At 36.3% G+C, this 13,555-nt stretch overlaps 1 protein-coding gene across 1 annotated transcript in view; it reads left to right on the forward strand.

Moving 5' to 3' along the window:
- Nucleotides 1-13,555, forward strand: part of LOC107705066 (semaphorin-4A-like) — a 38,076-nt gene that overhangs the window by 12,744 nt on the left and 11,777 nt on the right. Inside the window, exons 3-6 of the mRNA XM_016555010.1 lie at nt 9,300-9,460; nt 10,286-10,345; nt 10,463-10,561; nt 11,546-11,651. Of these exons, the coding sequence (XP_016410496.1) occupies nt 9,300-9,460; nt 10,286-10,345; nt 10,463-10,561; nt 11,546-11,651 (426 nt within the window). The remainder of the gene's footprint in view (nt 1-9,299; nt 9,461-10,285; nt 10,346-10,462; nt 10,562-11,545; nt 11,652-13,555) is intronic.

Genomic DNA, 13,555 nt, shown 5'->3' on the forward strand with positions numbered 1-13,555 from the left:
GACGCGTTTCAGAAAGGCGGGGCATAGAGGAGAAACAATAATGTACAGTATGTGGAAAATAATGTGTTTTTAACCTTAAACCGCATCAACACATTTCATTACACCAAATACACAAAATAATGTTCTTTTTAGCAACATCATATGACCCCTTTAATTAACAGTAACAACCCTTCTTTCAAATTGTCTTGAAGCTTTTTTTACTGGAGCCTAAATAAGTATTTATTTTATTTTATTTATTTTTTATTAAAATGAATCCACACTTTGGAATAGAGCTGTGCGATATCGACAAAATAAACGATCGCGATTTCTTGATCAATTTTGCGATTTCGATTTTAATCACGATTTTGACACACACAGACATGCTTTACAGTCATAAATGCATTCAGTGTGAATTTGAAACATATTTCTAAAAGAAAACCAATTAGAGCTTTATCAGGAAGCTGTAACATGTCTCTAGAACAGACATAAGGAAAAATAATCACTAAATAAAGGTGTAACAAAATGTCTCTAGAATAGACTTATATGGCAGGAAAATAAAAATCCCGTGTCCAGGGATTTTTTGTTTCCATGCATTGGTCATAGAGCTCTTTGTGGCGTTGCCTCAGATGTTGAACTAGATTTGCACTTTAGAAATTAATTCAATATTAATGTTTTCGGACCCACTTTATATTAAGTGGCCTTAACAACTATGTACTTACATTTAAATTAATTAAGGCCACCTAATATAAAGTGGGGCCATATTTTCAAAACATGGACAACCAAATGGTGGGGTCAACATGCTGCAGTTTCATTAAAACTCACTTAAGGGCCTTAGTGTCATAATCAAATGATAATAATATAAAAAAAGATATAATAATAAAATAATATAATAAAATAAAATATTTTTAATCAATATTCTAATTTCTTGGTATCTGAATGCTAGCTTTAGTTTTTTTATATATACTCTGTAATTTAATAATGAAATTTGTCACTGTCAGTATTGTTACTGCTTTTAATTTTTTATATATTTTCATTTTTTATATTCATATCAGAAATTTTAAATGAGATCTTGTTTGAAATGAAATGAAGACAGTTTAATAATGGCCTGCATGGCTATGGAATGACCCTAGTGCACTTGGTTTAGCCGTGCACTGCAGTGACTGGTACAGGTACTTATTGAAAGACTTGGATTAGATGAGATGCTTAGCTGTGATTATGCCAGCAAGACCTGCAAAAACATGGCTAGTATTTTTATGTTTCACATATATGCAATGTGCAAGTTATATGTAGAGTGTCATAATAATCAATATTGTTCATTAAGTTACATTGGAGCAACAAGTTAATCATTATGAGTATGTGATATCAAAATATTGATCAGTAAATTATAATTTTATTTTTTTTATTTATTTTTTTGCTTTATTCAACATCAAGAAGATCAGGCCCTTTCTTTCAGAACATGCTTCATAACTCCTTGTTCAAGCTCTTGTTCTGTCCACTATTGCAATGCTCTCTAGGCAGGTCTTCCAGCCACTTCTATCAAACCTTTACAATTAATCCAGAACGCAGCAGCAAGATTAATTTTTTATGAGCCAAAAAGAATGCACGTCACACCTCTCTCTGTTCAGTAATTTGCACTGGCTACCAGTAGCTGCTCGCATAAAATTCAAGGCATTAATGTTTGCCTACAAAACCACCACTGGCTCTGCACCCATTTACCTAAATTCTTTACTTCAGACTTATGTGCCCTCTAGAAGCTTGCCATCTGCAAGTGAACGACGCATTATTTTGCCATCTCAAAGAGGCACAAAATCACTTTCACTGACTTTTTCATTAACTGTTCCCTCCTGGTGGAATGACCTGCCCAACTCAATCCGAGCAGCTGAGTCCTTAACCATCTTCAAGAATCGGCTAAAAACACATCTCTTCCATCTTTATTTGACCCTCTAACTCTAGCACTCTCTATTCTAATTCTATTCTTTAAAAAAAAAAAAAAACTAACACTAGCTTTTCTAATCTTTTTGTATTCTATCTATTTGTTTTCTTTTTATTTATTATATAATTAACAAAAGCAAAAAGGCCTCTAACCCCAGCTTGCTCTTTTCTTTTTCTATTCTGTTTTATTTATTATATTATTTAAAAAAAAAAACTTGCTACGTGTACTGCGTTAGGCTAACCGAGACTTGTCATTTGCACTTACGTATTGTTGCTCTTTTGTTAGTTTTGATTGCTTCTATTGTCCTCATTTGTAAGTCACTTTGGATAAAAGCGTCTGCTAAATGACTAAATGTAATGTAATGTAAAAACGAATGCTTATTATTAAGAAGTCATTAGTCATTGCAGACATTAAGCACTTTATTAAGAGATTATTGTCCACAACTTTGAGTCAGTCTGATTCAGTTTGACCATCAGGTTACACAAAATGTTCATCCACTTTTATAATTTGTGTATCTTTAAAATCCAACCGGGCTAGAAATGTTAGTACATTAAAAAGCTTTCTCTTGGACAATGATTTAGTTTTTCACTAACAAGAAAAGATAACATGCAAAAAGCCTAAGAGAGGTCATTACAACAAATATCGTTCCATGTAGAACATATTATTGCTCTGATTAGAAAGCATTGGACGTACGAGGAATGAAAGACCCTACATGGACCCTCATTACAGGAACCTTCTCCTCAATGGGAGCTGTGATGCAGACGTCCTGAAATGGCCTCTTGATATATTTCTGAAACTTCTAGTTAAGGTTTAATTTCTCCTGTGGCCTCACAGTAACTTAAACAAGGTCCTTCTCTCAGGTTATTAAAATCTAGGAACTTGTAGCAGACTTTATTGGCATATAAAGTTGTCATTGATTTGACACATTTGAATAAATCTGTTCTTTTATGTTAGCTTTGACCTGCATAAGGAGTTTAGTAATTTCATTTTCAAAGTTTTTATTGGTTTGATTGCTTAACAAACAGTGTTGCCACAGTATCTATGCAAAGAATTGGAGTGCTTACTAAAGCTGCATTTATTTAAACAAGCACACAGTAAAAACAGTAATATTATGAAATATTATTACAATTCAAAATAATGGTTTTCTATTGCAATATTTTGTAAAATGTAATTTATTCCTGTGATGCAAAGCTGAATTTTCAGCAACATTACTCCAGACTTCAGTGTCACGCGATCCTTCAGAAATCATTATAATATGCTGATTTGCCGCGCAAGAAATATTTCAGATGTGCTACATAATATTTTTGTGGAAAACATGATATTTTTTAAGGATCATTTGATGAATAGAAAGCAAATTTTAAATGTTACAATTCAACGTGTCCTTGCTGAATAAATGATCAATTACTTAAAAAAAAAAAAAGTTTGCTGACCATAACCTTTTGAACAGTAGAAAATATAACGTCTCTTAATTAAGAATAATTGCAAAATACAATATAAAATAAAATACAATAAAACAAAGTAAGCATTGCTACACTGACTTGATATTCTATTTTCATTTCTTTGGTACAAATAAATGTCTTGGTCAAATAATTTGACCCTCTAACACATTAAATAATGCGCTTTGTGGTTTTAGGGTAATAAATCTGGGTCACAGACAAGGAAGTTGAAACAGCCTACTTTTGAGAAACAAGAAAGTAAACAGATGAATTCGCTGATGTAGTTGAAAGTGGTTATTTTGTTTCTTCTTAATGAATGGAGGCCCTTGTTCTCTGAACCACAGTTATTTGATAAGAGGAGGCCAGTCTGTGAGCTGGCGAAGCAGGGCAAAATCAGGCTGACCTGGCAGAAGTCACGCAAATCTGTTAAAAGGAGTTTCTCCTTGTTTATCTGAACAATTGAAAGATGGATATACAGTTGCTTAGACATGCAGATACATCAGTTTCGCTGATTCAGGATCAGTCATTTGACCTGAGCGTGTGTTTGCTTACTCGTCATATAAATGGCCAGACGTGAGTGTGAAGATTACAGGGCTTAATTTATACTGAGTCTCTGTTTCCCAGCAGTACCAATTACAGCCGTGTCAGAGTGAGTCAGATCACACTCATGCAGGTGATTGAGTCTGATGTGATGATGATGACACCTGCAAACCGATCATTTGCTGCTGTAGCTGCAGAAACATGAACACCAGACTTGATCAAATGAGTAGTAGCCTGCGTCAATATATGTGTTTCCTTTTATTTTTAGCATGTATGCAAATGATTGTTTCATGTATATTTGCATCGTTAATTTCGTTAGGTTGTGGACATTTTAAATGGTCATATTATTTTATGTGTTTATGAATTTATGTGTGCATTTATTACAAGTAAGTTTTTGTGCATGTAGCTACATTTATGTGCACCCAAATAATCAGTTAATAATCAGATTAATGGCTCAATTGGATTGCAAAAACTCTTCACGTATTCTCCTCCATCGATCCAAATAAAATTCTGATTTGATTGAAGGTTGTGGTGTAGCTTCAATAATATGATCGACAGGAAAAAATTAAGCATGCAAATGCTTTAATCCGACTATCTTTTTATTCGGATTCATAAATATCTTGCGCACATGTGCAGTACCGCCGTATGTCTTACAAACTTGCTTATGTTGGTTTGTCATATATACAGTGGGTACGGAAAGTATTCAGACCCCCTTAAATTTTTCACTCTTTGTTATATTGCAGCCATTTGCTAAAAAACAAACTGTTTAGTGGAGGAATTTTTTTGCAATATTTTGCAATACTTCTGATGTATGTCAGCTTTCTTTTTAAATATGTCATCAAGAAATGGCGATAATGCTGATGTAGCTCCGGTTGAATTATCGCAGTGTCTTTGGATCTGAACACACACATAATCAATGTGAATTCAGTTGCAACGTTTAGGGTTCATATATGCAACTTTAAGAATCTGAAATCAGATTGGATTCATTATTGATGAGAATTAGTGTTATTATAACATAGTGATAATTTAGTTTTTTGACCGTTTGTCATACTCTCTTTGTATTATTATCTTGGTAGAAGTTTCGAACCAGTCATTTTGGCTACTTTGTTGCAATAAATGGTCTTTTTTTTTTTACTGTGGGAAAGTGATCTAAAAGTATTGAACTAAAAGTTTCAAAATAATTGGCAACATTTAGTTTAGAGACCAATTCTCACTATTAACTAGTAGCTTATTAGCATACATATTACTAGCATATTGGCTGTTTATTAATACTTATAAAGCGCATACTAATGTCTTAAGCCCTGTTCACACCAAGAACGATAACTATAAAGATAACGATATTAGCGTCCACACCAGCGAATGATATCGTCTGTTTATTCTGAGCGCACGTGCATCTGCCGCTTTAAATTCTTGAGCTCGTTACAGCAGGAAGGACAGACACAGTAGGTAGTCAAGCAAACTTCCAAACTTGCAGTCTGCACCTCTGCTTGGTCACATTTAAATTTTTTAGAGTCTGGGGAACATGTGCTTTGTTAGAAGACAAAGTACTTCTACATTAAACTGGGTCAAGGAGGTTTTAAAGTTTTGGGTCGTTATGAATGAACTGAAGCGCTACTTACATTTCTGTGGTCTGCACTGAGAGAATGTACCCTGGGGTTGCATAATTTCACAGCCGTGTGCTGACTGTCACATCCACGTTCTTTACAGCCCTCACAAACAAGAGAGCAGCTGATACGAGGAATTACAGGACTTTAGTTCAGTGAAACGCTTAAGAGGCCACAGTCACCATTACGTGCTGCTAATAAGCCAAGATTTTCTTGGAAATTCCTCTTCCTTCCCCCCTTTTGCGACCAGAACATTGAACATTTTAGAAGACAGTATGTCTTTTTTTTATTATGTGTCCGATGTTTTTAAGCAGATTGTCATTTCTTGAACTGATTTTGGTGAAAAGCTGTGGTTTTAAACCAGTTACGAAGCATGTTAATCGTTATCAAATGAACAAAAGCATTTGACACAGGGTCAGGAGATGTGAATTCTGTGGAGATTTCTGTGAAGCCACAATTACACAGAAGTTGTCATGTGTCGTGTGAGTGGCGGAGGAGGTAAAGCAGTGCTGACGTTCTTCTTCTTGCTCAGAGCTCTGTTTGGAGAAGACAGCTGGTATGCTGCGGCTCGGCTTTAGGATTAGCCTCCCCACGGAGCCCAGTGTTTTCATCTCAGGGCCATGACAGCGAGCGGGGAAGGCGTTCACATGTTCTCGGCAGAATAAGAACTGCGGTTAGAGCAAGAATGTGTTGATTTTAATGTGACTTAGAGGTTAATAAGCTTGCTTTGTCGTTGAGCTTCCTGTATGATCTCACTATCCTTGCAGTCGGCGCTTTTCCAAACGCTCTGCGAAGGCCCGGATAGCGGTGTGTGCTTCTGCAAGCATTGGCAGGAGCTTTTCAGATCTGAAATAGTTGCGTAACACCACCTCACCCCCCTTCTTTCCCCAGCTTGTGGGTGAAATGAGTTTATTGGATCCACAGAGTTCTGTTAAAGAGAACAGACCTTTGATCAAGTCAGAATTAATTCCCCTCTCACACTCTGTGGTTTTTTGTTTTCAGTTTAGGTATTGAACTATGCTCATATTTGACCCGAGCAAGTTTCCTGTTCAAGAGCTGACATAGTTACGGATGCTAACAGAGAAGCAGTCACTCTTTTTGTAGTTGTAGACTTTAAGACATCATTTATAGATATGGTATTTAGGTTGTCATTGTTAACTAAACCACTTACCGTTTCAGTTCTTGAGAATAACATAACACATAGCTGTTTATTCTGAGGTCTGTACATTGTCTCACGAACCATTGTGTATTTATTTTGGCTACTTATCAACATACGATTGTCTTGATTTAAATATGAGCAAAGTTCCATGTGAACAGTTAAAATTAAACTAAATTGAGAGTTGGCGTTACTGTTTTGCATGAAAACTTGTTACACAAGATACATTTGAATACATTTCACATGAAAGCTGTTCTTTGGAACTTTCTATTCATCAAAGAATCTGGAAAAAAAAACATATTGAGGTTTCCACAAAAAAATAAAGTAGCACAACTGTTTTTAACATTGATGAAAAATGTTTCTTGAGCATCAAATCAGTATATTAGAGTGATTTCTGAAGGATCATGTGACACTGAAGAAAAATTCAGCTTTGATCACAGGAATCACAATATTACTGTTTTTACTGTATTTTGATCAAATAAACGCAGCCTTGGTTAATATAATTAAAAAATCTTGCAAATTCCACAACCAAACTGTTCAACCCATAGCATTACTACCTGCTTGTTTTTGCATGTAGATCATGGCAGATATCGCCCCAGCAAGCATTATGGTGTATATTTGTTCTGCCATGTTAAACCAAATTAAAATACAATCAATAATTCATGCAGCCACCTTCATATTTTGTTCTCGGTCTCATTGTTCTGCTGTCACAGACGTGCATTGTGGTTTATCTATTATTTTTATTATACAATTTTTGTGTGCGTGTGTTGAATAGATCACTGACTTTGATGAGTGGTTTTCAGTCGCCCGTCTGCTGAGACATTTCAGCTTTAGCCATCTTATCTTAGTCTAGACTGAACCTGATTGAGCTGTGATGTTTCTGAGATGTGGTTTTTAGGGGAAGATCACGTTACAGAAACCAGTTATTGGCTGCTATGGCAGGTTTGAGGCTCTGAGAAAACAGTACAAACCACATTTAAATTTACAAACATCAAACTGGAGGTGAACCAGGCAGCCACCTGGTGAAAAAAAACCCCACTGCAACTGTAAATCTAATAAAAGTCAAGCAAAAGCACGGCAGACGTTTATGACACACTCTATGTTGCCTATAAAGAATGAACAGGAAGTCGTAGTTGTCTTTGCACGCTTCACGAATAGACTTCTTGGAAATTACAGTGCCTTTCATCTGGGGAGATAGACTTCCTCATCATAGTGTTGAATTTTAACTTGAGGTTTAAAGCAAGATTTTTTTTTTTTAGTGTAATTGATTAGGTGTGTCGAAAACAGTAGCTATGCTGAAAACAAAACCATAATCAAGATTTCTTTTGTCTTTCACATTTCATAAGTAGTCTACCACTAATATTGTTTCTCATAGCACAAACCTCAAACCCTAAAATTTAAACATCAGCTTGTATCTCAACCCTATTTGATACATCAAGTTGTGTAATTTGTGCTTGCTAAACTAATCTCTTCATCAAAAAACCTGCACACTCAAATTCTCACCAAAACACTGCGTCATTGTCATGAGAACTGTGTTTTTGTCTTTTGCCACAATTAATAATCAGTTGTTGCTGTGGAGGCTTGGCTGCCCCCTGCTGTCAATTATTTTATTTCAGTTTCTCTCATTATTGCCGCGGCTCAGTGTTAATTTATAACACATAGGCGCATCTGATGGCTGCTTCTTAAGAAATCAGCAGTTTTGACAAATTTCATGTGACACTTGTCATAGTTTACATCAGCTGGCACATTAATATGCTTGGGAAAATGTCTTAATCCAGAAGTAAAGTCATTGTATATGTACCAAATGTAGCTGTTTTGCTCGCAGTGCTGTAATAGTACTACTGCTCTTATAGACTCCTGTAGTCATAGCTGCAGTAATTTAGATTAAATTCACCCATTCAACTAAATGCGCTTGTGATCTTTTCACATCATGATGAAGAATTATCTGGGTTTTAAATCACCTCAGAATAAAAGAATAATTGCATTTGGAAAATCAGGCCTTATGATGGACAGTTAAATAGGATAAATAATACGTTTTTTATCATATGCACTCCATCCCTTAACTCTCATTAATGGAATATGAAAATAATGCCACATCTTAAAGGGATAGTTCACCCAAAAATGAAAATTCTGTCATTAATTACTCACCCTCATGTCGTTCCAAACCCGTAAGACCTTCATCTTCAGAACAAAAATGAAGATATTTTTGATGAAATCCGAGAGCTTTCTGACCCTGCATAGACGGCAACACAACTACTACATTCAAGGTCCAGAAAGTTAGTAACGACATTGTTAAAATAGTCCATGTGACATCCATGTGACAACCTTAGTTTTATGAATTTCTGAAGATGAACGAAGGCCTTACGGGTTTGGAACGACGTGAGGGTGAGTAATTAATGACAGAAGTTTAATTTTTTGGGTGAACTATCACTTTAATGATCCCAAATATTGACTTAATTTTCTTTGTCAAGTGCTAAATATGATTTTATCTTTTGTTATTCTGGGAAACACAACTATTGCACTCATTAATTGGAATAAAAATATTGGTAATTAGTTAGTGGTAACTATGCAATAATACTGTAATTTGCCATTATTTTTCCAGTTGTGTTTCTGCTCTTTAATAGTTGATTTTCTTTTCTGCTGCGTCACAGGTAGTCCAGGTCGTTCCCTCAATATCTTCACAAACCCTGATGTTTACAACACCACCACGCTGTTGCTTAGCAACGATGAGGGCACTTTATTCATCGGAGCTCGTGATTCCGTTCTTTCAATCGATGTCAGTCAGACTGATGCGATGGCCATGAAGGAGAAGGTCAGTGGAGTTTTGATTTAGTACTAGGTTATAACCTAGAAATCCACTGTGTCAGCACAACAAATCAGAGTAATGGAAACAAACATAATTAAACAAAAGCATATACTGTATATTGTTAATGGATCGTCCCTGGATGCTGTTTGGTCAATGCAGCATTCAAGCTGTCTCATATTTCACAATATAGTAACAGCTTCCATAGCAAATTATTATTTATGTTGCATAGCAACCCTCTGTTATGTCAGAGACATAGTGTTTTAATTTATATAATATTTTATATAAGCAATAAAGTACTTTTGTACTTGTGACTTAAAAAGAGTCATATAGTCATGACAATAATCAAAATTCAGCAAGATCTTTCATACATTATTGCTTGAATAGATTAAGCTAAAAATTATTTTGTCAATAAATACTAGCTTTTTTTCTCACTGAAATAAATACATTGTGTTATTTAAGTTTTATTTGTTAACTTTTATTTGTTTTAAGTAATCAGCGTGCTCTGAAAATTAAAGTGATTTAATATATGTGTATGAGTTTGCACGTACAGTGGTGTGAAAAAGTGTTGGCCCCCTTCCTGATTTCTTATTTTTTTGCATGTTTGTCACACTTTAATGTTTCAGATCATCAAACAAATTTAAATATTAGTAAAAAATAACACAAGTAAACACAACATGCAGTTTTTAAATGAAGGTTTTTATTATTAAGGGAAAACAAAGTGTTGTTAATGTTTGTTTTCTTGCAGCATTTTATTACGATTTTAAATGAATAAATACCAGCAATAAATACGCATGTGATGAATCTGACCCATTTTTCATACTCAAATTTCAGCTGGACTGGTCTCCGTCAGAAAAAGATCTTGCTGACTGTGCCATGAAAGGCAAAATGAAGGTATGGGAAACCATCCAGTGCTAAACGGTCTGATCTTTTTAACCCTTATGTTAAACTTAGCAAAATATCGGTCTTCTTAAGCTAGTGTTTAACCTAACACCCCCTTTCCACCCTCAGATGGATTGTCATAACTTCGTGAGGGTTTTGCAAGTGCTGAACTCCACCCATATGTACGCCTGTGGAACGTTTGCCTTCAGCCCCCGCTGCATCTACATCGTAAGACAGACAGCATCCATCTTTTCACAGTTATTTTTGCCATTGGTTTACTCCCATTAAGCCGCCTTTTCTCAGTTTGCAACAAATGATAGACCGAAAGTCATGCATTTCTGTTTGCAGTAGCACAGAAGCTGCATGGAGTTTCGATTATATGCAGAATTTCCATATTTACATTACAGCTTTTCATATTTAAATTAGAGCTTCCATTGTGTAAAATATTTAAACTTGCAGCTAGACTGTATGCAACCACCAGAGCGGATATGATGTGCTCTAAATAAAAACTTTTGAGTGCAGGGTGAAAATTACCTATGTTTTTCTTTTAGCCATATTGGTGATCAGTTGCTTTGTGTGCATTGTTTTGATGCATTCATTATTCATTTATTTTACAATGGTGAATTAGTGGAGGGTAACACCTGCTTCACAACCAGTTTAAAAGTTCTGTGTGGCTGCCACTAGGGGGCAAATAGCAACAATCTATTTGAGATAGTGGAAGGCTGCTTTACCGTCAAAGGGCCCAAGTTCATGTAGTGTAAAACCTCGCATAACTTTTTATAGTAAGATTTGATTAGTTTACGACTTTCAGTGCTTTCAGTGCACTTTAAAGATGGAAACTTGCATGACTGTCCTTCACATGCCATTGAGCATTCTGTGATCCTGTCATGCGAACACTCTGTCTTAGTGCCTCTTCCTCATTCTGTGCTTTCATTAGTGTGAGAGGAAGAAGATCTGTGTGTGTGTGTGTGTGTGTGTGTGTGTGTGCGCGCGTGCGTGTCTCGTGGGAGATGTGCATGCAAAATAGAAAGCTTTCTGAATGAAACCACCACAGCCTGTGAAGGATTTTATTAATTTTCTCAATGCGTCTTCAGATCAAATCTGAACAATCAGCAGGGCTGAAAATGTGGTGTGAACTTTCTCCTAGTCTAATTGCTTCAAGTTGTGATCAGTGTTTTAATGCACATATGCTTTATGTGCTCACCTCTACAGAATTCAAAGACATTTTCCGTGGCTACAAGCCCCAGCGGTAAGCCAGAAGAAGGCAGAGGCCGCTGTCCTTATGACCCGTACCAGAAGAACACCGCCGTAACTGTGGGTAAGAATCCTTCCTCTGCCATAAACATAACAAGCTGGCATATATGGCCTGTTTCATTCAGCATGCGCACATAGTGTGTGTTTACTTCAGCATCTGTAACCGGTTACAGTATTCACACCGCTTCACATGAGCAGCATTAGTGTTGTGTAGAAGAAGCATAGCTGGAAGTTAAGTTTTGGTGCTGAGCCTGTGAAAACACATCACTATAAACAAATTTCAGTCAGTTTTAGCATGTTAATGGATATGACAGTGTTAATGTAGTTGGTTTTGGCAGACTATATATGCTATATATAAGCTACAGAATAAGCAGAGGCCAATCAGCTTGTGAATTGTGCTATTGCTAGCAGATTGCATGTGAAGGATGTTTTAAATGACATCTAGAATTTTATGACTGAACTAGATATTTATACAACAGACTTATGCAATAGACTTGCATTATAAATTAATGGAGCTTTGTTTATATTCTATTGTCTTACTTTCAGAGGTTTTTGGTCCAATAACAAATATCTTTTTTGGCAGACTTGGAAAGAAGGAAATTACTAGTCAAGTCTTTGAAATCACAAATACACTCTGTTAACTTGGCGTTTGAAAATATAAAACAGAGTGTTACATTACTGGAAACTATGCCATGTTTCCTGATAATCTCTGCCCAAGGGAAACATATACAAAGAGGAAAGTAAAGGACCAAATACTGAGCCTTGTGGAACTCCACACTTGACATGTTTTTGATCTGACATTTCATCAACACAAACTGGTATCTTAAAATGTATAAAAGTGAATGCATGCAGTGTAATCACACCAAATTCCACTTAAAAAAAAAAATTTAATGTTAAAATATTAAAGAATTTTAGATGGAGAGTAGGGTTGGGTATCGTTAGAAATTTCCCGGTTCCGATTCCGGTTCCAGTTTTGCCTAACGATTCCCGGTTCCGATTCCGGTTCCATTTAAATGAACTATTATTATTTTTTGCTATTTTACCTTCATTGAATGTAGTGTTGCTGTAAGGTAGTAAGTAATGTTGAGTAATGCTAGTCCATCAATCACATGTGCTTCAAAGTTGATGTTTTTTACACTCTCAATAACATTTTGCTTTTCAAGCAGGAATAAGCTGGTTGGCCAAATAGTCCCTTGTGGGCTAAGACACTTGTTCATTTCCCTAAATTAATGAAATATACTTATAACCGTGTATACACACACTCCATAAGATTCGTTTGGAGCCCGAGACTGCGCAGTAGAGATTTGTTTGGAGCCCGAGTCTGCGCAGTAAAGATACGTTTGGAGCCAGAGTCTGCGCAGTAGTGTTGTGAGGTGGAGCCGTGGTATCAAACTCCCGCAGACCCAATCAACCATAACGACACGACCCGTTTTTATAGCATCAAATTATTAGCTAAAATCAAACTTATCACAAAAACGAACAATTGAACATATATCAGCGTGATAACAACTACTTTTAATGACCAAAACTATCTTTTGGAAAATTGTATTGGAAGTGTAATTTATTTTTTTATTTTGACTCTAGTCCCATTCGTTTACATGGAAACGGCAGGGGTTTATGACCTGTACTGCAGCCAGCCACCAGGGGGCGATCAAAGAGCCCGCAGCTTCACTTTTCAGGACGTGTGAGGCACACCCGGTACAGTCAGACAAAACAACGTGCACAGTTATCAAAGACGCCAGTGCACGTACAGTCGTGGAAAATGATGTGTTCGGCAGTTAAAGACACGACGCGGCGCGTCTGTAGAGTGCGCGTCATGGGAAACGATGTGCTCAGTAATTAAAGAGGCAGGGCGGCATTTCTGTTCTTTGGTTTGTGACATCCTTTACGGAAAACGCCGGCACAAGGCTGCTCACAGCGCTTGGTCACGTGTCGCACCAGAACCGTTTTCGGAACCGAGACTTAGAA

Source organism: Sinocyclocheilus rhinocerous, unplaced genomic scaffold (genome assembly GCF_001515625.1).
Source record: "Sinocyclocheilus rhinocerous isolate Xijiao unplaced genomic scaffold, SAMN03320098_v1.1 scaffold1242, whole genome shotgun sequence".
Lineage (NCBI taxonomy): Eukaryota > Metazoa > Chordata > Actinopteri > Cypriniformes > Cyprinidae > Sinocyclocheilus > Sinocyclocheilus rhinocerous.